The following is a 21,012-nucleotide window of genomic DNA, read 5'->3' on the forward strand; positions in this document are numbered from 1 at the left end:
TAATTATTAATCAAAGACATATAAAAAACTAAATGAAATGAAATGGCTTACTGTATGTAAACCATGTTTCATTTCATGTTGGGTTTTGTAATGATTTTACAGAAGCCGGCAATTGATTTAGCAGCTATTCTGCTTTGTAGAACTCTATGAAATATAAATCTCTCTCTCTCTCTATATATATATATATACAGTATATGTGTCTCAATGACATGTGTGTATATATATATATATACATATATATGTATTCTATGTGTCTATATCCTTTCGTTTATGTTTTAACCTGTCATTGGCATCCATTATATGTCCACTTTGCAAGCCGGTGAGAAAATCTCGGCACACGGATGCAATACGGATGTCATACAGATGCTTACCTGCGTAAAAAACGCATCCTAGCCTTGCCAACGGATGACATATGGATCACTGTTCAGGGAACATTTCTGTGTATTACGACCGTAACATACGGACCGTATTTATATATGCTGTGTCTGACTCCACCCTAAAAGGTGATTTCTGTGATAGGTCAATATTAAACTTAGGCCTGGTTCAGACAAGCGTATGTAAAGCTGTCAGGCTTTCATCCCTATGATATCCATTTTTATACATCAACCAATTAAGAAATTATTCAAGGCAAGATACAGTGTCCTGTGTTAATAAATGCAATAGATTCGATAAAAACAGATGCCTACAGATGGTGTTCGTATGCCATTACGTTCTTTTTTGTACATACCCCATGAGTTTAATGAATGAGTCTGATCGGAAGACATGGATCAGAGTAGAGCATGCTAAGCTTTCAACTGAACTGCTCTATCCTCTGATATTGATCTATGTTCTGTCCGTGTGCTATCCATTTGGCACACAGATAGTATATGGAAAAAATACACTCATCTGAATGATCTCATAAGTTAGTAAATGATATAAATTAGCGAAAGAATAATTCCTTAGGCCTCTTTCACACTTCAGTTTTTTACAATCAGTCACAATCCGCCAGGTTTTGAAAAAAAACGGATCCGCAATTTTCTTTTGAGGATCCGTTTTTTTTCCCCATTGACTTCCATTATAGGCGGATTGTGACGTTGCATCCGTTTTTTTTGCGGATCCGCCAAAAGTTCCTGTCCGTCACCATCCTGAAAGATTTCAAAACGGAGCTTGCAACGTTTTTTTCTGTGGCGGATCCTCCAAACACACATTTAACCCGAAATTCAAAAAAACGGACGGGTGACTTCCGTTGGCATCAGTACTAAAACGGATCCGCCATCCGTCCTTTTGGCGGATCTTGACTGATGCAAAAAACTGAAGTGTGAAAGAGGCCTTACCAGATCAATTCCCTGTTTCTCCAGCAATGCCTTTTAAGCGCTTCTCGACAGTCTTTGTTTCCTTACATGTAGTGGTCATGTGTTGCTAGCCACATCAACACAGCAGACAAACACAGGAGTGTACTGCATGAGACCGCTGAGGTCAGTCACTGACTGCAGTGGTCACAGGCTAAACCACACTGCTGCAGAATAGTAAACACAGATCAGGGAGGTGCACCAGAGAGGCAGTGATGGAAAATCAGGGGATTTATCAAGTAAGTAATAGTTATTACATTACTTTTAACATTTACTACCTACATGCTAATTTTAACAAATCAAGACTCCAAAAAGTAAAACTTTGTAAGTCTACTTAAAGAGATTGCCCATTATTTTTACATTGATAGCCTATCCTTAGGATAGGTAATCAATGTCTGATCGGCCGGGGTCCGACACCCGGCGCCCCTACTGATCAGCCATTATCAGTGTCTGCATGGCAGCCGGAAGTGCTTGCTTGAAAAAGTTCTCCAGAAATGTGAAGTTTTTAGTCTTCCAACCTAACTGAGGCTGATACTATACCCTATAGATGAACAGAAAAATGTACTACAAGTCTCACTAAGGCTACACTATTTGGGCTGTAGTAATCTAGTCCTATTTAAGATGCCTAAGCACAAGTCTTATGTTCCCAGTAATGCAGATATTTTGCTGAATAATGTTCTTCCAATGTATAAAAATCCTATTGTCTTCCTTCCCTTCCAGCAGGAACAGATAAACTGTGCAGTAACTGATGAAGCGAATCAGTTAACGAGACTGGACTGCAACATAGGTCATCTGTATGTGGACTCGTTTTCAAGAGTAGGTTAACATAAGAACAGTAATTACCGTAACTAATTATGTGTTGTATGGGGTTGAAAAGGTAAAATAACTTTGGATATCCCGATTTCAAGATGATAAACGTGTGATTTTTCTAGGCACTTATGCAGAGGTTGATTGATGGAGAATATGAGGGGTTTTTTTTTTTGCAACGTATGTCATCATAATTCTTCATGATCAGCGTTTTTTAGATGAAGAGATGGCAAATTGCTTTAAAATGGCAACAGCAATGGTGTGTGAATGTGTAAATTGGTCACACACAGCAAAATCACACCCAGGAGTGTCAGGGAGGGAGGAAGAATATTGTCACTCTAATGCACCGGGGAACATGAACTATGTTATATATCACTGGTAATATTTAGGTTGAGGTTATTTGCTGAAAGTCATTATATTTGTGGCAAAGTTTGGTACAATATGGAGCAATAATTTTCAAGGTTGACCTACCTAGACCTGAACAAAAAGAATTCTCAGTTGCTAATACCGTATATACTCGTGTATAAGCCAACTCATGTATAAGACGACCCCCCTAATTTTGTCACAAAAAACTGGGAAAACTTATTGACTCGCGTATAAGCCGAGGGTGCACAGTGAGTGGCCCCAGATAATGCTGCACAGTGAGTGGCCCCCATTAATGCTGCACAGTGAGTGTCCCCAGTTATCTGCACAGTGAGTGGCCCCAGTTATGCTGCACAGTGAGTGGCCCCAGTTATGATGCACAGTGAGTGGCCCCCGTTATTTGCACAGTGAGTGGCCCCAGTTATGCTGCACAATGAGTGGCCCCAGTTATGCTGCACAGTGTGTGGCCCCAATTATCTGCACAGTGAGTGGCCCCAGTTATGCTGCACAATGAGTGGCCCCAGTTATGCTGCACAGTGCGTGGCCCCAGTTATCTGCACAGTGAGTGGCCCCAGTTATCTGCACAGTGTGTGGCCCCAGTTATGCTGCAGTGAGTGGCCCCAGTTATCTGCACAGTGTGTGGCCCCAGTTATCTGCACAGTGTGTGGCCCCAGTTATGCTGCACAGTGTGTGGCCCCAGTTATGCTTCACAGTGTGTGGCCCCAGTTATGCTGCACAGTGTGTGGCCCCAATTATCTGCACAGTGAGTGGCCCCAGTTATGCTGCACAGTGAGTGGCCCCAGTTATCTGCACAGTGAGTGGCCCCAGTTATCTGCATAGTGAGTGGCCCCAGTTATCTGCACAGTGAGTGGCCCCAGTTATCTGCACAGTGAGTGGCCCCAGTTATGCTGCACAGTGAGTGGCACCAGTTATGCTGCACAGTGTGTGGCCCCAGTTATGCTGCACAGTGAGTGTCCCCCGTTAATGCTGCACAGTGAGTGGCCCCCGTTAATGCTGCACAGTGAGTGGCCCCCGTTTTCTGCACAGTGAGTGGCCCCAGTTATGCTGCACAGTGTGTGGCTCCAGTTATGCTGCACAGTGAGTGGCCCCAGATAATGCTGCACAGTGTGTGGCCCCCGTTAATGCTGCACAGTGAGTGGCCCCAGTTATCTGCACAGTGAGTGGCCCCAGTTATCTGCACAGTGTGTGGCCCCAGTTATGCTGCAGTGAGTGGCCCCAGTTATCTGCACAGTGTGTGGCCCCAGTTATCTGCACAGTGTGTGGCCCCAGTTATGCTGCACAGTGTGTGGCCCCAGTTATGCTTCACAGTGTGTGGCCCCAGTTATGCTTCACAGTGTGTGGCCCCAGTTATGCTGCAGTGAGTGGCCCCAGTTATCTGCACAGTGAGTGGCCCCAGTTATCTGCACAGTGTGTGGCCCCAGTTATGCTGCAGTGAGTGGCCCCAGTTATCTGCACAGTGAGTGGCCTCAGTTATGCTGCACATTGAGTGGCCCAGTTATCTGCACAGTGTGTGGCCCCAGTTATGCTGTAGTGAGTGGCCCAGTTATCTGCACAGTGAGTGGCCCCAGATATCTGCACAGTGAGTGGCCCCAGTTATGCTGCAGTGAGTGGCCCCAGTTATCTGCACAGTGTGTGGCCCCAATTATGCTGCACCGTGTGTGGCCCCAGTTATCTGCACAGTGTGTGGCCCCAGTTATCTGCACAGTGAGTGGCCCCAGTTATGCTGCACAGTGAGTGGCCCCAGTTATGCTGCACAGTGAGTGGCCCCAGTTATCTGCACAGTGAGTAGCCCCAGTTATCTGCACAGTGTGTGGCCCCAGTTATTTGCACAGTGAGTGGCCCCAGTAATCTGCACAGTGTGTGGCCCCAGTTATTTGCACAGTGAGTGGCCCCAGTTATGCTGCACAGTGAGTGGCCCCAGTTATCTGCACAGTGAGTGGCCCCAGTTATCTGCACAGTGTGTGGCCCCAGTTATTTGCACAGTGAGTGGCCCCAGTTATGCTGCAGTGAGTGGCCCCAGTTATCTGCACAGTGAGTGGCTCCAACTATGCTGCACTGTGTGTGGCCCCAGTTATCTGCACAGTGAGTGGCCCCAGTTATGCTGCACAGTGAGTGGCCCCAGTTACCTGCACAGTGAGTAGCCCCAGTTATCTGCACAGTGTGTGGCCCCAGTTATTTGCACAGTGAGTGGCCCCAGTTATTTGCACAGTGAGTGGCCCCAGTAATCTGCACAGTGAGTGGCCCCAGTTATCTGCACAGTGTGTGGCCCCAGTTATTTGCACAGTGAGTGGCCCCAGTTATCTGCACAGTGTGTGGCCCCAGTTATCTGCACAGTGAGTGGCCCCAGTTATCTGCACAGTGAGTGGCCAAAGTTATCTGCACAGTGAGTGGCCCCAGTTATTTGCACTGTGAGTGGCCCCAGTTATCTGCACAGTGAGTGGCCCCAGTTATTTGCACAGTGAGTGGCCCCAGTTATCTGCACAGTGTGTGGCCCCAGTTATCTGCACAGTGTGTGGCCCCAGTTATTTGCACAGTGACTGGCCCCTGTAATCTGCACAGTGAGTGGTCCCATTTGTCTGCACAGTGAGTGGCCCCATTTATCTGCACAGTGTGTGGCCCCAGATAATTGCACAGTGAGTGGCCCCAGTAATCTGCACAGTGAGTGGCCCCAGTTATGCTGCAGTGAGTGGCCCTAGTTATGCTGCAGTGAGTGGCCCCAGTAATCTGCACAGTGAGTGGCCCCAGTTATGCTGCAGTGAGTGGCCCCAGTTATGCTGCACAGTGTGTGGCCCCATCATGTTGCTGCTGCTGCCGCTGCCTTCGTTAACAAAAAAAAAACTGTATACTCCCTCCGTCGCTGCCCCCTGCTCATCAGCATTGCGGACTCTGCAGTGACTGTGCAGGCAGAGGGCACGATCATGCCCTCTGACCTGAATGTCACTGCAGAGGACGCAAGACAGCAGAGCGACGCGCAGGGACAGGTGAATATGCCTCCCACCTTCATACTCACCCCCGTCATGGCGCTTGTCTCTGCAGCGCAGCCCTTGCTTCTTCCATGTTCTCGGCGCGCTGCTTTCTTCCTGCTTCAGCGGTCACATGGTACCGCTCATTAAATATATTCATGAGTTTAATGAGCGGTTCCACGTGACAGCAGAAGCAGGAAAGAAGAGCAGTGCCTGCCGAGAACATGGAACAAGCAGGGGAGCTGCAGAGGGTGAGTATGATCTCTGACACCCCCGCTCCTCCTCCCCCGCCGATCCCCCCCAGTATATGACTCGTGTATAAGCTGAGAGGGGGACTTTCAGCCCCAAAAATGGACTGAAAATCTTGGCTTATACACGAGTATATACGGTAAGTTGATTCAATTTTCCTCATTTTTTTGTCCGGCTACAAACAAGTGCAGTACTAGTGCAAACGTTGATTTTTATTTTTAACCAGATGTGTAAAAGGAAACTTGATACCTTTCTATACTCCTTTTTTGATACAATTCCTGGTTGGGGATTAATTATTTGGCTTAAATTAAATATACCCTTTTGCAATTCACATGTACCTGCTTAAGTTTTAAGGATGATAATTTTTAAGCTTGGGCTCGACAGACACTGCTCTTGAGACACTTTTCAAAAAATGGCCGTATCACTGGTTCCATGATTGATCCATTCTGTACTACTAGTGAATTAGGACATCAGATGTCAAGCCTAAGACATCAAAAATTGTCTACACAAACCATCAGAAGGCATTTGCAAAACATTGGGCTACAAGCCAGACATCCAGGTACAGGTGTTCCATTGACTTTATGTCACCGCTCTCAAAGGCTATCATGGTGCAGAGCGAGATGGCAATGGAGGTGTATCCTTTTAAGAAATGAGTCCTGCTTCTGTCGTGTATGCATTGATAGCATGAGATTGGTCTGTAGACCACGAGGGCAACTCCAAGAATAGACCTTCACAAGAGACCATCATGCCAGTCCCACTCCTGTTCTTATTCCCAGTATTATGATGTAGGATGGCATAATGAAAGGTAGTCAGACCTCTCTAATGTTGTGGAACCAATTGTACAGCCATTTCTTCACAGTATACCGGGAGATACATTTTAACATGACAATGCCAGGCCACTACTGTGAGCAGCTTGCATGGCCTAAATGTGTTAACATAGCTTGTATCGTCTCCGGATTTCCATCATGCACATCTGGGACGTCATTGATTGGCAATTGTAAAGGAGCTGCCAGCAGCGGATCTTTATGATTTGCTAAAGGACATTCAGCGTTGCAGAACATTCCTCAGACAACCATTAATAACCTCAATGATAGCAGCCAAGGTGTTACACTCATATTCAATACTGAATATATCAAGACATTTTGAAAAATTTGTTTCCATTTTTTGATCATTTGTATATCATTAAAATGTCTATCCATCCTGTGATTTCCCTAGTTCCATAATTTTTCCTTCTTGGTGTGGCAATTTCAATGTTGCGGAGTGTATTTTTCGGGTCAGCCATTCAACTTTATGGGGCTCAGATAAAAAACACCTTTAGCATTAAATTAATGTGCAGGTGGTACAAGTGCACAAATACAATATGTGGCCAATATACAAACATGAACAAACATGACGCATCAGCACACTGCGATTAATGGATACATGAACTCAACTACTGCTGTAAATGTTAAAAATGTAAGGTATTTGATTAGCGTTTTCTGATCAAGGAGCGCAAAAGCCATCCAACCATCTCAAAGTGTACCTAAATATGTATGGTCCCTATCACTAATGTCCTACCTCTCCATCTGCCAAGCCAGACTTAATCTGAATGGGGAGTGAAAGAAACCAGGTGTAGCTCGCAATTGAAACCTTGTCGGGAAGAATGTGTCGATAATGGTGATAGGGACCATCCATATTTAGGTACATCTTTATGGGGTTGGATGACTTTTGTGCTCTTTCATCCAAAAATGCTGTCTTAGTACCTTAAGTTTTTAACGTTTACAGCAATATTGAAGTTCATGTATTCGTTAATCTCAGTGTGCCGAAGCATCGTGAATGTACAGTATATGTTAGTACACAGAAGCCACCAGTGTACCACTTGTTTCCAATAGATCAATTCATTGTGGATGCAAAATTGGACTTAGTCATGTCAATAATGTCTAGATGGTGTTATCGAAACCTCTTTTACTTGCATCAGAAATTCGTTTATGGCAAAAAATTAATTCTGTGCCACATAAAATAAAATTAAATAGCATGCTACTTACTTTATGGATTCTGCAGAAATCCCTGTATTCAAATTAGCCTTAAGGGATTAATCCCTGTTCATCAAGCTGCACCTCCTTGGCAGACGTCCTAGACTGACACTTGCTATTGGATGACCTTGTAAATACAATATGCATTGGGACACCTGGAAACTTACTAAAGCTCCGGCAGTGGACAGGGCCCTCACTGAGCCTCTTCTGTTATAATTAATAGATTTTTGCAGCCAGTTGATCGCTAAAGTGTCTGGCACAATGTCTGTGCCAAAAAACAAGCTTAGAAAAGAGAAGAACCTTGGCAACGAAACTACATGGCAAAGTAAATAATTATATTTAATCTATAAATGAAGACACAGTTTGACTAAAAAATTAGAAAAATAGGATACTGTCTCTTTTGAAGACGTAGTTCATAGTCAAAGGGTTTTTCGGCCCTAAAGTGATTGCAAACTTGTAGCCAATGTGACTACAGAGTTGTGAATCCTTACAGAACACACTGCACTCTGTGAGGATTCTCTGGTGTCAGTGCAGGGAGCAGCTGGTGCTTGTCCGCAAATATGTGATATTCATACTTCCGGCCACATTCCGACTAGACATGTACAGCCTCACTCAAAACATGTCTAGTTGGATCTAGTTGGAATGTGGCCAAGAGTATGCATATCACATGCTCCTGCTACTGGAACCGGAGAATTTTAACAGCTTGCCCCATGTGTGCTGTGAGGATTCACAAATCTGCAGTGACATAGTGTAACTACAGACTTGTAGCTTAAGGCCGGGGTCACACTTGCAAGTGCAATGCGAGAAACTCACGCGAGTCTCTCACCTCAATACCACCGGCACTCAGGACCGGAGTGTGCGACTGCATGTTTTACTATGCAGCTGAACGCTCAAGTCTGAACCGCCGGCGGCAGTTCCGGGTATTGAGGCGAGAGACTCGCGAGAGTTTCTCGCATTGCACTTGCAAGTGAGACCCCGACCTAAATGTGTTTTCTGGTCTTGAAATACAAGTCTACAGTCATTCTGTGACTGCAGACTTGTGAATCCTCTTATCACGTGCACTGTGCCCTGTAAGAGTTCTCCGGTTGCCAGGCCAGGAGGAAGTGGTCATGTGACTGCTAGCAGGCGATTTTCATACTTCCAGCCATATTTCAACTGGACTATATCTGGCCTCACTCAATACACTTACATTGAGTGAGGCCGTGCCCAATTAGTTGGCACGCAACACAATGTATGCAAATTACATACTTACAGTCTTGTGGGCGCCGCTCCCGGCACTGGAGAAACCTCACAGCATTCATGGGTGACTGCAGACTTGAAGCTTAAGACAAGACTACCCCTTTAATAAGAAGTAGATGTATAGGTATAGATACACGGCTTATAGCTTCTATTGATTACCATTTTTTTTTACCCATAGCAACAATTTTCCTTCTTGTTGGACACGAGCTCTCTTAGTTCGGCAGAAGATGTTATCATCAGTGTAACTGTGAGCTGGTAAGTAGCTTTATATAACGAAAATAAATAATAATAAAATAATTCTATGAACCAATATCTGTATTTTATGATTTGCAAAATATGTCATTGCTGCCACCTCATTGGCGTATGTTATTTCAGTAATGAGGCTAAATGTGAGGATTCCCAATGATTTGAGAGTTAAGCAGTCGGCATCGCTATTCAGAAAGCACAAAGACGTCGTGCCACTAATGCATCGCTATTTATCACACATCACATTAATGAGAAGTAAAATGCTACACACTTTGTACATGGCGCTCATTATTTTAATTACCCAGTATAATGCTTGTTAATTATATTGAATCCAGTCAGAACGAGGTGGATGAAAGCTCTTTATGGAACAATGAAGCTGTTTTCACCATACCAGCAAGATATGAAGTCAATGTCAATGTTGCAGGGTGAGTTACACGTTTCTTCTACTTTTTATCAATGGGCTGAATTACATTGTACGGCACTAAATCATTGATATCGTTCACTCCACTGCAGTGTTTGCGGCATAAGAGGGGCCGTCCCTTTTACAGTGTTATTCTACCATAGGGTTACAGAAGTAAAAAATATAATAAACTACTGTAAGTTGTTACTCACTCTCCCCAGGTTCAGTGGCGTGTCTCTGCCACCGCTTAATTCTTTGTTAATCATTTGAAAAGTGACAAATCGACAGCGCTCGTCACCATACTGTCAATCACTGGACTGAGCAGCTCATACTGCCTAAATGCACAGAGCCCAGTGATTGACTGCAGTGGTTACAAGTGGTGTAAATGTGAAGCCACCCCTGCAACTGATCAACAACGAATGGAGGAGCAGAGGAGAGACAGCGTTGGACCTGGTGAGGGTTAGTAACAGCTTCATTAGTTATTTTATACTAGCTATGAACCCGTTCTACACCCGGGTGGTGAGCATTTTTATTGGTACATGATCTCCTATCCTGGTATGTGCTGCCCCCCCTCCTATCCTGGAATGCATGGTCCCCTCACCCCCCAATCCTGGTATGTATGGTCCCCTCACCCCCCAATCCTGGTATGTATGGTCCCCTCACACCCCAATCCTGGTATGTATGGTCCCCTCACCCCCCTATCATGGTATGCATGGTCCCCTCACCCCCCCTATCCTGGTATGCTTGGCCCCCCTCACCCCCCTATCCTGGTATGCATGGTCACCTCGCCCCCCAATCCTGGTATGCATGGTCCCTTCGCCCCCTTTCCTGGTATGCATGGTCCCCTTGCCCCCCTTTCCTGGTATGCATGGTCCTCTCACCCCCCCATTCTGGTATGCATAGTCCCATCACCACCCTATCCTGGTATGCATGGTCCTTTCAACCCACCATCCTGGTGTGCATGGTCCCCTCACCCCCTTATCCTGGTATGCATGGTCCCCTCACCCCCCCAATCCTTGTATGCATGGTCCTCTCACCCCCCAATCCTGGTATTCATGGTCCCCTCACCCCACTATCCTGAAATGCATGGCCCCCTCACCCCCCATCCTGATATGCATGGTTCCCGAACCCCCCTATCCTGGTATGCATGGTCCTCGAAACCCCCTCTCCTGGTATGCATGGGCCCCCTCGCCCCCAAATCCTGGTATGCATGGTCCCCTCACCCCACAATCCTGGTATGCATGGTCCCATCACCCTCCAATCCTGGTATGCATGGTCCTCTCATCCCCCTATCCTGGTATGTATGGTCCTCTCACCCCCCCATCCTGGTATGCATGGTACCCCTCATCTCCCAATACTGGTATGCATGACCCCCTCACCCATCAATCCTGGTATGCATGGTCCCTTCATCCCCAAATCTTTGTATGCATGGTCCCCTCACCCCCCAATCCTTGCATGCATGGTCCTCTCACCCCCCAATCCTGGTATTTATGGTCCCCTCACCCCACTATCCTGGAATGCATGGCCCTCTCACCCCCCATCCTGATATGCATGGGTCCCTCACCCCCCTATCCTGGTATGCATGGTTCCCGAACCCCCCTATCCTGGTATGCATGGTCCCCGAACCTCCCTATCCTGGTATGCATGGTCCCCTCACCCCCCTATCCTGGAATGCATGGCCCCCTCGCCCCCAAATCCTGGTATGCATGGTCCCCTCACCCCCCAATCCTGGTATGCATGGTCCCCTCACCCTCCAATCCTTGTATGCATGGTCCTCTCGCCCCCAATCCTGGTATGCATGGTCCTTTCGCCCCCCTAGCCTGGTATGTATGGTCCTCTCACCCCCCTATCCTGGTATGCATGGTACTCCTCATCATCCAATACTGGTATGCATGGCCCCCTCACCCCTCAATCCTGGTATGCATGGTCCCTTCATCCCCAAATCTTGGTATGCATGGTCCTCTCACCCCCCCCTTTCCTGGTATGCATGGTCCTCTCACCCCCCCTCTCCTGGTATGCATGGTCCTCTCACCCCCCCCTTTTCTGCTCTGCATGGTCCCCTCACCCCTATTAAACTGCACACATACAAAAAAAAAATTATACCATTCTTCCCTGTGCTCCAGCACTGTCGCATTCTGCTGGAGGCCGAGGGGAGGAGTGCGGCACCAGAGTACGCGCATGCCCATACCGCGCGGTCTGGCACCATATTGCTGAAGACACACTGCAAATGTGTCTTCAGTAAAATGGTGCCGGATAGTGCTATGCGCATGCGCGATACTCACGCTCACTCCGGCCCCGTTCTGCGGCCAAAGAGAAGCGCCGTGGCAACGCTCCTCCCGGTCAGGTAAGTATGCAAGTATGGCGCCGAAAATCGCAGTATGCAGTGTGTACGGTACAGCCATCTCCGGCGCCATACACACTCCTCACCGCTGGATGCCTCATTCTGTCTGGAGCCAGACTGCGCAGGCGCGTCGCGCTTGCGCAGTCTATAAAGGCTTCAGACAGAGTGACCCTCCCATGATTATATTATAGATCTCGCTAATGTTATGGTGCAAGAAAATTTTAAAAGAGACATCCCCTTTACTAATCAGCTAAAAAAGGCTAATTGGTTAGAAAGAGGATCGGGCATGTTGGAATTCAAATATTTACACAAATTAATCCAACTAATAAAGTGGTGTAAAGTTAGATGAGGCAATAGCATGAGGCTTTGTGATGAATTTGGAACCGTGTTGTCTAAGTTTGTATTAAGAAGCTTATCTGCCCCATTATATAGGCTCAGTGTACTTTGTACTCCCATGTGTACAACGTGTAATTATACTGCTTTTATTGGAATTCATCGTTCATGGAGTGATGTTGCTACATTGAAAAGAAGAAATTGAATGCAGACTTTTGGGTCATACTGTCTTGTCTTCATAACATCACACACATTGTGCAGAATCTAGTGCTAACATTTTGCGTAGTTGCAGTCATTCTTAATATAACCATGGATCTATGGGGTAGCGTCTCTTCTTGTGGAGAGTGACATCCCGGCCTCACATGCCAGTGTAAGCAGACTTATATGGCCTATAGTGCTCATCTGCTAAATTAAATATGGAAATTGCCTCTTCAGTGAAAAAGCGGACTTAGGGTACCGTTACACTAAAGGGCCTGTCACACTAAGCGATATCACTAGCAATATCGCTATAACTTGTGACGTTATAGCGATATTGCTAGCGACATCGCTGTGTCTGATACTTACCTACTACCCGCTCCCCCGCTGGTTATCGCTGATCGCGCGAGATCAGGCTGGACTGTTTCTCGTCGTCAGCTTCCTGCGGCGCTTCCTGCTGTGACCACGAGTGATGCGTGAGCCGGGTGGGAGGATGCAGGATCGCCTGGTGTGACAGGTAAGTAGCGACCCCCGTCCCCAGCGATGTCGCTAGTGAGATCTGCCTGTGTGGCAGCTCACTAGCGACCACTTAGCGATGTACCAGCGATCCTGACCGCGTCATATCGCTGGTCGGGATCGCTGGTACATCGCTAAGTGTGACAGGGCCTTAAGCGATGCACCAGCGATCCCGACAACGATATGGATCACTGGTGCATCGCTAAGTGGTCGCTAGTGAGCTGCCACACAGGCAGATCTCACCAGCAACATAGCAGCGGTCGGGGGTCGCTACTTACCTGTCAGACGCGGTGATCCTGACGTCCTCCCGCCCGCGTCCACGCGTCGCTCGTCGGCGCCACAGGAAGCCCAGCAGGAAGCGCCAGAGGAGAAATGGTCCAGGACGTTCTCGCACGATCAGCGATAACCAGCGGGGGAGCCGGTCACAGGTAAGTATCAGACATAGCGATATCGCTAGCAATATCGCTGCTGCGTCACAAAACCTGTGACGTTTCAGCGATATTGCTAGCGATCTCGCTGTGTGTAACGGGGGCTTTAATCTCTAGTGCCACCTATTGGAAGTAACAATCCTAAAAGTCAATCTCTATCCTTTAACAAGCCTCGCCAGAAAATTGAGGATATAAGCCAAACCAGAATCTATATTTGCAGACATGTGTCTCAGGGTGTTGCCCCTCCTCACTGCAAAACAAGACATCTGATTTGGCTTTCTGAGAGGCCTCTGACTGGTGTCTAAGGTGGGGGGTAACGTAACATCTCTCCTTGTCGAGAGTGATAAACCTGTACTGCCAATGTAAGGAGATTTATATATAGGCCACGAATGCTCCTCTGGAAAATTAAAAATGCAAATTTCCTCTTCAGAAGAAGAAGACTTGTACTCTAGTGCCACCTATTGGAAGTGGCAATTTTAAAAGTCAGTATAGACCATTTAACGAGCCTTGATAAGACTATGCAGCAACGCTATCAGGTACTCTCCCTCCAGAGACATATCCTAAAAGTTTCTTCAGAATGTGGAATTCATTTTACTTTTCTGTAACTTTCTTAGGTATTTTTGGTACAGATTAATCTTATCTTTAGTTTAAAAGAAAGTATTCATTTAGTTACAAATGTAAATATAAGTAATCATCTTGTTTTCTTGTCTTTAGTTATGTATCACCAATATCATTAGTGTACGGACCTCCTGAAGACGAGAGGAAGCTTTGCATCCAGGAGACGGTAGAATATACCTTCAATGTAAGGATTTCACATCATATGTCGGAGATAGAAATGAATGAATATTTGATTATATTTTTGTCTTTTCAGGTGACTGAATGTAGTTTCATGCAGTTAATTGTTTTTTTAAATTTTTATCAAGGTGATCAACGCTGGGCCAAGTCTTGTATCTAACACTACATTTCAGATCATGATACCCAACATATTGGCTCCAAGGGATTTCAAACTGTTTCATATTTTGGATGTCAAGGTAAATATCTAAACTGTTCTCCAGTCTTAAATTCTTCTACTGACCTTTCCGTAACAGCTGCAAAATCAAAGCCTGGATTGTAGTGCTCATGTACCTTCATTTAATCCAGCTGTCTGCTATGTTTTTTTCAGACAAATTTAGGAAAATGCCATTACACATCGGACACAGATGTTTGTGACTCACCAGCAAGCACTAAAACATTATTTGGTGATTTAGTGACCTTCTTCTCAAGGTCCGGAACTAGAAAACTGGTAAGTACAGAGATGGTCTTCCGTCTACACTGTGCTTGTCAGTATCATTTATGTCTATTGAGATCATGAATGGTCCATGGCAATGGACCAACACTGTAGACATGTAAGGCTGCAACCATGGGGTCCGTACAGGGAACCTACAAAAGGTTTGTTTCATATTCTAAAATTATCTATTGTTTAGACGAAGTAAACTTCGACCAGACAGTCTTACAATGCACCAAATTTATCACAGTGGCACATTTTGATTGATAATTCTAGTACACCTCTAGCCAGTTTTGGCATCTCTTAGAATATAGGCCTGGCTTCAAGGAGTATCAAGATGGAAGACATAAGAGCAGATTGAAGAACATGATTGACAGTGGCATCTAAATGATTTCTTCATATTTACTGGATGTTGTAGCCATTCATTTTTTGTGTGGAGAAGACCATATTAAACATACACTTCCTTTTCTATATTGTCTTTCTAAACCACACGGCAGAGTGTGTGTGCTTTATGTCAACTGATGGAGAAATATATTATTACAGTTCTTCAGTAAGTGATATTGTACAGTACCCTACGACAGAGGTCTATGTAGTAACGTTTCTCCTTGTCGAAAGTGACATACTTGACATGTCAGTGTAAGGAGACTTATAGGCCATGGCAATGCTCCTCTGGGAAATTTAACATGCAGATTGCCTCTGCAGAGAGGCAGAAGACTAGAATCTAGTGCCACTGTCACCTATTGAAAGTAACAATCCTAAAAATCAGTATCAACCTTTTATTAAGCCTTGCCACATGACTTCAGATAAAAGCCAAACCAGTACCTCAATTTGCAGACACATGTTTCAGGGTGTTGTCGTTCCTCGGTCCAAATTGCTTTCCACTACGGAGAGGCAACAGCCCAAAACACGTCTACAAATTGAAATTCTGGTTTGGCTTTTAACTAACACTTTTTTGTTCCCAGGATCACATTGGCATACTGAACCAATCCCAAGGGCTGCAAAAAAAATGTAAATGAGTATTTACATGAGTATATCACAAGAACCCAGATTTTAAAATTTGATGAGGATTTGGAGATGTTCTGCTAAAAAAAAATCAGTGTGAACACATGCTAAATTTAAACTGAGTTTTTGGAGCAGAAATTTGCCAACTCCTCCTCATAATCTCAAATCTCTATGTCTTGAGGAATTTTAGGCTATAACATTGCCATGAAGTATGTTATAGATTGCTACATGTGAACAAGATCAGAACCACCGTCAGCACATGAGTGCTCCATCAGAACCATCATCAGTACATGAATGCAGTGCCAAAACCACCGTCAATACATGAATGCAGTGCCAAAACCACCGTCAATACATGAATGCAGTGCCAAAAATACCATGCACTAAGCTTAGTACAGCAATCAACTGCAAAGTCTGGTCAGCACCATGTACAATTGTGTCATATAAACCTACAACTCCCAATATGTCCGTAACAATGGTAAGGAGATGATGGAAGTTTCTGTTACCAGTAATCATAAAACTGTTGACTATACAGGAACCACAGTACTGATGAGACGTAGTCTGTATCACAAATATTTACATCTATGTAAGTTATAGGCGATATCTGTTCTGATTGAAGTCAATCTCCTTCTTTTCTTCTCTATTCTGCCTAGACGCTGTGATGAGATTTCATGCCCAAAGCTCATCTTTGCAGACTTCCTTCTTCTCCATCTACAGCAGCACATCCCGACATGGTGCATTCAAAAATAAAAATATTATTATACTGCCCCATAAATCTAAACATCTATGCTGTGCCCCCTTATTAAATAATTGCCCCTAATTGTGCTTCCTGCAAAAAATATCCCCCATACTGCTCCTCTCTACAATATGCCCCACACTGCCCCTCTCCATAATATACCCCTCACACCGCCCCTCTCCATAATATATCCCAACACTGCCCCTCTCCATAATATATCCCAACACTGCCCCTCTCCATAATATACCCCAACAGTGCCCCTCTCCATAATATACCCCAACACTGCCCCTCTCCATAATAAACCTACCACACTTCCCCTCTCCATAATATGCCCCACACTGCCCCTCTCCATAATATGCCCCAACACTGCCCCTCTCCATAATATACCCCAACACTGCCCCTCTCCATAATATACCCCAACACTGCCCCTCTCCATAATATACCCCAACACTGCCCCTCTCCATAATAAACCTACCACACTTCCCCTCTCCACAATATCTCCCCAAACTGCCCCTTTCCATATCTCCCCCACAATGCCTCTTTGCATATTGTCCCCACTGCCCCTCGCTATGCTGTGCCCCCTTTCACAATCATAATGTACGCCATTGCCTCATAATGTACCCCACAATATCTTCCATTGCTTCATAATGTCCTCCATTGCCCCTTTTTCTGCCCTAACAGTAAGCCCAACCTTTCCCTCCTACCAGCCCACTCATTTTCAGCTCTGATGGTCAGCTTATAAAGTATAATATTTCAAGATATTGTGTGTGTATAGTTACAGCAAAAAAGTAAAATAATATATTGAAAAAATATATATATATCTGTCTGTAGTAAGAGCCTCCCATTCATTTGCAGTCAAAATGTTATACAGGGATGAAAATGCGGTAGTTGCTCAAAAGGTTCCTCTGCATCATATTAGGTGACCACGGGTACTATGAATGGCATCTGATAATTGGGGCCCAGTAACAGATTTTGCATGGAGACCTAGGAACTCTCCATTACAGCTCTGTGCACACAGGTGGTATAATGTAGGTATTCTTTCATCACATTTCTTGTCCATTTCCCAGTACTGCTTTGAAGATGATGAAACCTGTCTACATGTGGACTGCACATTTGGAGATATGGAAAGTGATAGCGAAGCAACTGTGGAAGTGAAGCTTGAAACAAACCACGCGCTTCTCGAGCTTGTGAGTAAAGGGTATAGGAGTTAATTACTTAGCTGTCCTCATGTCATATGTGTTTTAGAACCAATATATCCAATCTATGTGGCTTTTTTGCGATAATATATTTTACACTATGTCATTAAAAATCCCCTCCTTATTGTTTTTAGTTATTTATTACAATGCATGTTTTTAAAACAGCTGCTAAATAATCCCGTGGCCAGAAAAAAAAAGTCATGAATTGGCATTAGTACATTTTTCCTGTAATAATTGCTACAGCCAGGAGGTGTCACTGCTGTGTATACTGCAGTTCAAGATGCGCTACTAATCTGACAGCAAGAACAGTGACCTCTAAAGGCTGCAGGCAGTACTGCACTAGATAGAACATTGCAGTTTGATTTTTTTTTATGACGTTTTGTGATATTAGTCGTTATTACATTTGTTCTTCTAAATGTTTCATTACAGAAAACTGGCAGCATGACTGTGTTTATTTAAATAAAAATTGGGTGTCTTTTTTTGTCGTCTGTGCTTTTTATTCTTAGGAAGATGTTTCATCACTACGATTCATAACAACAGCGAAAGTGAGATCTGCAGAAAGTCCCAAAATAATCTATCTCAGCCAGAAACAATTTACACATGTAAGATATATGAAGGCTTATATATGTGGATACATTGAGGGGTGGGGGATAGGGGGATTTACTGTGCAAAACTAAAACAAAATGTATTACAAGGTGTGCGCCAAATTTCTTATGAGTTTTAGATATTACTATTTCTGCTTGAGAACTTTCCAAAAAAGTGTCTATGTAAAGTAGAGTGACTACGGTGCGTGAGTAACCCTTAAAGCACCATTCCAGTGGGGGTTTTTTATTTCAGTGCTGGAGTGGTGCCACTAATCTAAAGTCCCAGCCCCCATTAATATACGTATCAGCCGCCATCTTCAGCTCTTCCCGGCGTCGCTCACATCCCATGGTGCCATCTTGTGTGACGGCAACTTCTGATTGACCGGAAGTCAGAGATAATGGTCATTAGTTCTCAGTGTAAGGGCTCATACTCACTTGCAAGAGACTCACACGATTCTTGTGCGAGTCTCTCGCATGAAAACCCGGCACTGCCATCGGCACTGGTACTGGAGCCTGGGGCTACATGTATTTCTATGCAGCCGCACACTCCGGTCCTAATGCCGGCGACAGTTCCTGGTATTCATGCGAGAGACTCGCACGAGAATCGTGCAAGTCTCTCGCAATTGAGTATGAGCCCAAAGTCTATGAGATCCTCGTTCATGCCTCATTCTGGCCTCATAGACTTATATTGAGTTGTGACCGTAGGCTCACCCATCAAACACTGGAGCCATCAAACACTGGAGACCGACAGGAGCTGGACCGATAAGACGATGTGGCTGGTACCTATAATACTGGGGGCAGGGAACTTGCATTGCAAATTGCTGGAATGATGTTTCAAGCCACAGCTAGAAACCCCTAAATTAGAAACATAAAAGGATTGGGTATATTGTAATCCAACATGCATCACCAATGTGATATGACATTTGTTTATTTTACTCACTTTTATGGTGGTATAATATTCCACAGTGCTTTACAGACATTATCATCGCTGTCCCCATTGGGGCTCACAATCTAGATTCCCATTCAATATATCTTTGGAATGTGGGAGGAAACTGGAGGAAACCCACACAAACACGGGGAGAACATGCAAACTCCTTGCTGATGTTGTCCTTGGTGGGATTTGAACCCAGAACTCCAGTGCTACAATAATACCCACTGAGCCACCGCACCACTCACTTTCTTGAGTGCCCATTCACAACCAATAATCAGAAGTGTAAAGCAAGACGTTAAACTCCTGAGTTGTAGATGTTTCTTCATTGTACGACTTTTTCATTTTTCTGCAGGTTCTTCTAGAAGCAGTTCACAATCAAACCCCAAGAAGACACGTCATATATACAATTATTGGTATAAGTGTATTTCTAGGACTTCTCTTATTTGCACTCATGACTTTTATCTTATGGAAGGTAAGATTCTGCCTTTACCACTACCAAGGGTGGTTTGCACGTTAACTACCGGGCCAATTTTTACAATTCTGACCACTGTCCCTTTATGAGGTCATAACTCTGGAACGCTTCCATGGATCCCGGTGATTCTGACATTGTTTTCTCGTGACATATTGTACTTCATGTTAGTGGTAAAATTGCATTCAAATAACTTGCGTTTATTTGTGAAAAAAACGGAAATTTGGCGAAAATTTCGCAATTTTCCAACTTTGAATTTTTATGCCCTTAAATCACAGCGATACGGCACACAAAAAACTTAATACATAACATTTCCCACATGTTTACTTTACATGAGCACAATTTTGGAACCAAAATTTTTTTTTGTTAGGAAGTTATAAGGGTTAAAAATTGACCAGTGATTTCTCAATTTTGCAACACCATTTTATTTTTAGGGACCACTTCACATTTGAAGCCACTTTGAGGGGTCTATATGATAGAAAATACCCAAAAGTGACACCATTCTAAAAAATGCACCCCTTAAGGTGCTTAAAACCACATTCAAGAAGTTTATTAACCCTTTAGGTGCGTCACAGGAATTTTTTGAATATTAAAAAAAAAATGAACATTTAACTTTTTTTCACAAAAAAAATACTTCAGGTTCAATTTTCTTTATTTTACCAAGGGTAACAGGAGAAATTGGACTGCAAAAGTTATTGTGCAATTTGTCCTGAGTACGCTGATACCTGATATGTGGGGGGGAACCACTGTTTCGGCGCATGGCAGACCTCAGTAGGGAAGGAGCGCCGTTTGACTTTTTCAATGCAAAATTGGCTGGAATTCAGATCGGACGCCATGCCGGGTTTGGAGAGCCCCTGATGTACCTAAACAGTGGAAACCCCCCAAGTGACCCCATTTTGGAAACTAGACCCCCCAAGGAACTTATCTAGATATGTGGTGAGAACTTTGAACCCACAAGGGCTTCACAGAAGTTTATAACGTACAGCGGTACAATTAAAAAATCATATTTTTTCCACAAAAATGATCTTTTCACCCCCAATTTTTATTTTTCCAAGGGTAACAGGACCCTAAAAGTTATTGTGCAATTTGTCCTGAGTACACTAATACCCCATATGTGGGTGTAAATGACTATTTGGGCGCATAGCAGAGCTCGGAAGGGAAGCAGCGCCATTTGACGTTTTTGGCTAGAATTGAGATCGGACACCATGTCGCGATTGGAAAACCCCTGATGTACCAAAACACTAGAAACCCCCCCACAAATGACACCATTTTGGAAACTAGACCCCCCAAGGAACTTATCTAGATGTGTGGTGAGCACTTTGAACCCCCCAGTGCTTCACTGAAGTTTATAACGTACAGCAGTACAATTAAAAAATCATATTTTTTCCACAA

At 44.5% G+C, this 21,012-nt stretch overlaps 1 protein-coding gene across 1 annotated transcript in view; it reads left to right on the forward strand.

The window, feature by feature from the left end:
* Nucleotides 1–21,012, forward strand: part of ITGA4 (integrin subunit alpha 4) — a 238,913-nt gene that overhangs the window by 206,893 nt on the left and 11,008 nt on the right. The window contains exons 19-27 of the mRNA XM_073577489.1: nucleotides 2,049–2,144; nucleotides 9,161–9,237; nucleotides 9,564–9,653; nucleotides 14,156–14,243; nucleotides 14,365–14,472; nucleotides 14,604–14,723; nucleotides 17,508–17,627; nucleotides 18,143–18,238; nucleotides 19,504–19,623. Coding sequence (XP_073433590.1) covers nucleotides 2,049–2,144; nucleotides 9,161–9,237; nucleotides 9,564–9,653; nucleotides 14,156–14,243; nucleotides 14,365–14,472; nucleotides 14,604–14,723; nucleotides 17,508–17,627; nucleotides 18,143–18,238; nucleotides 19,504–19,623 — 915 coding nt within the window. The remainder of the gene's footprint in view (nucleotides 1–2,048; nucleotides 2,145–9,160; nucleotides 9,238–9,563; nucleotides 9,654–14,155; nucleotides 14,244–14,364; nucleotides 14,473–14,603; nucleotides 14,724–17,507; nucleotides 17,628–18,142; nucleotides 18,239–19,503; nucleotides 19,624–21,012) is intronic.

The sequence above is a fragment of the Dendrobates tinctorius genome, unplaced genomic scaffold (genome assembly GCF_039654945.1).
Source record: "Dendrobates tinctorius isolate UK_male_01 unplaced genomic scaffold, ASM3965494v1 ptg000056l, whole genome shotgun sequence".
NCBI lineage: Eukaryota > Metazoa > Chordata > Amphibia > Anura > Dendrobatidae > Dendrobates > Dendrobates tinctorius.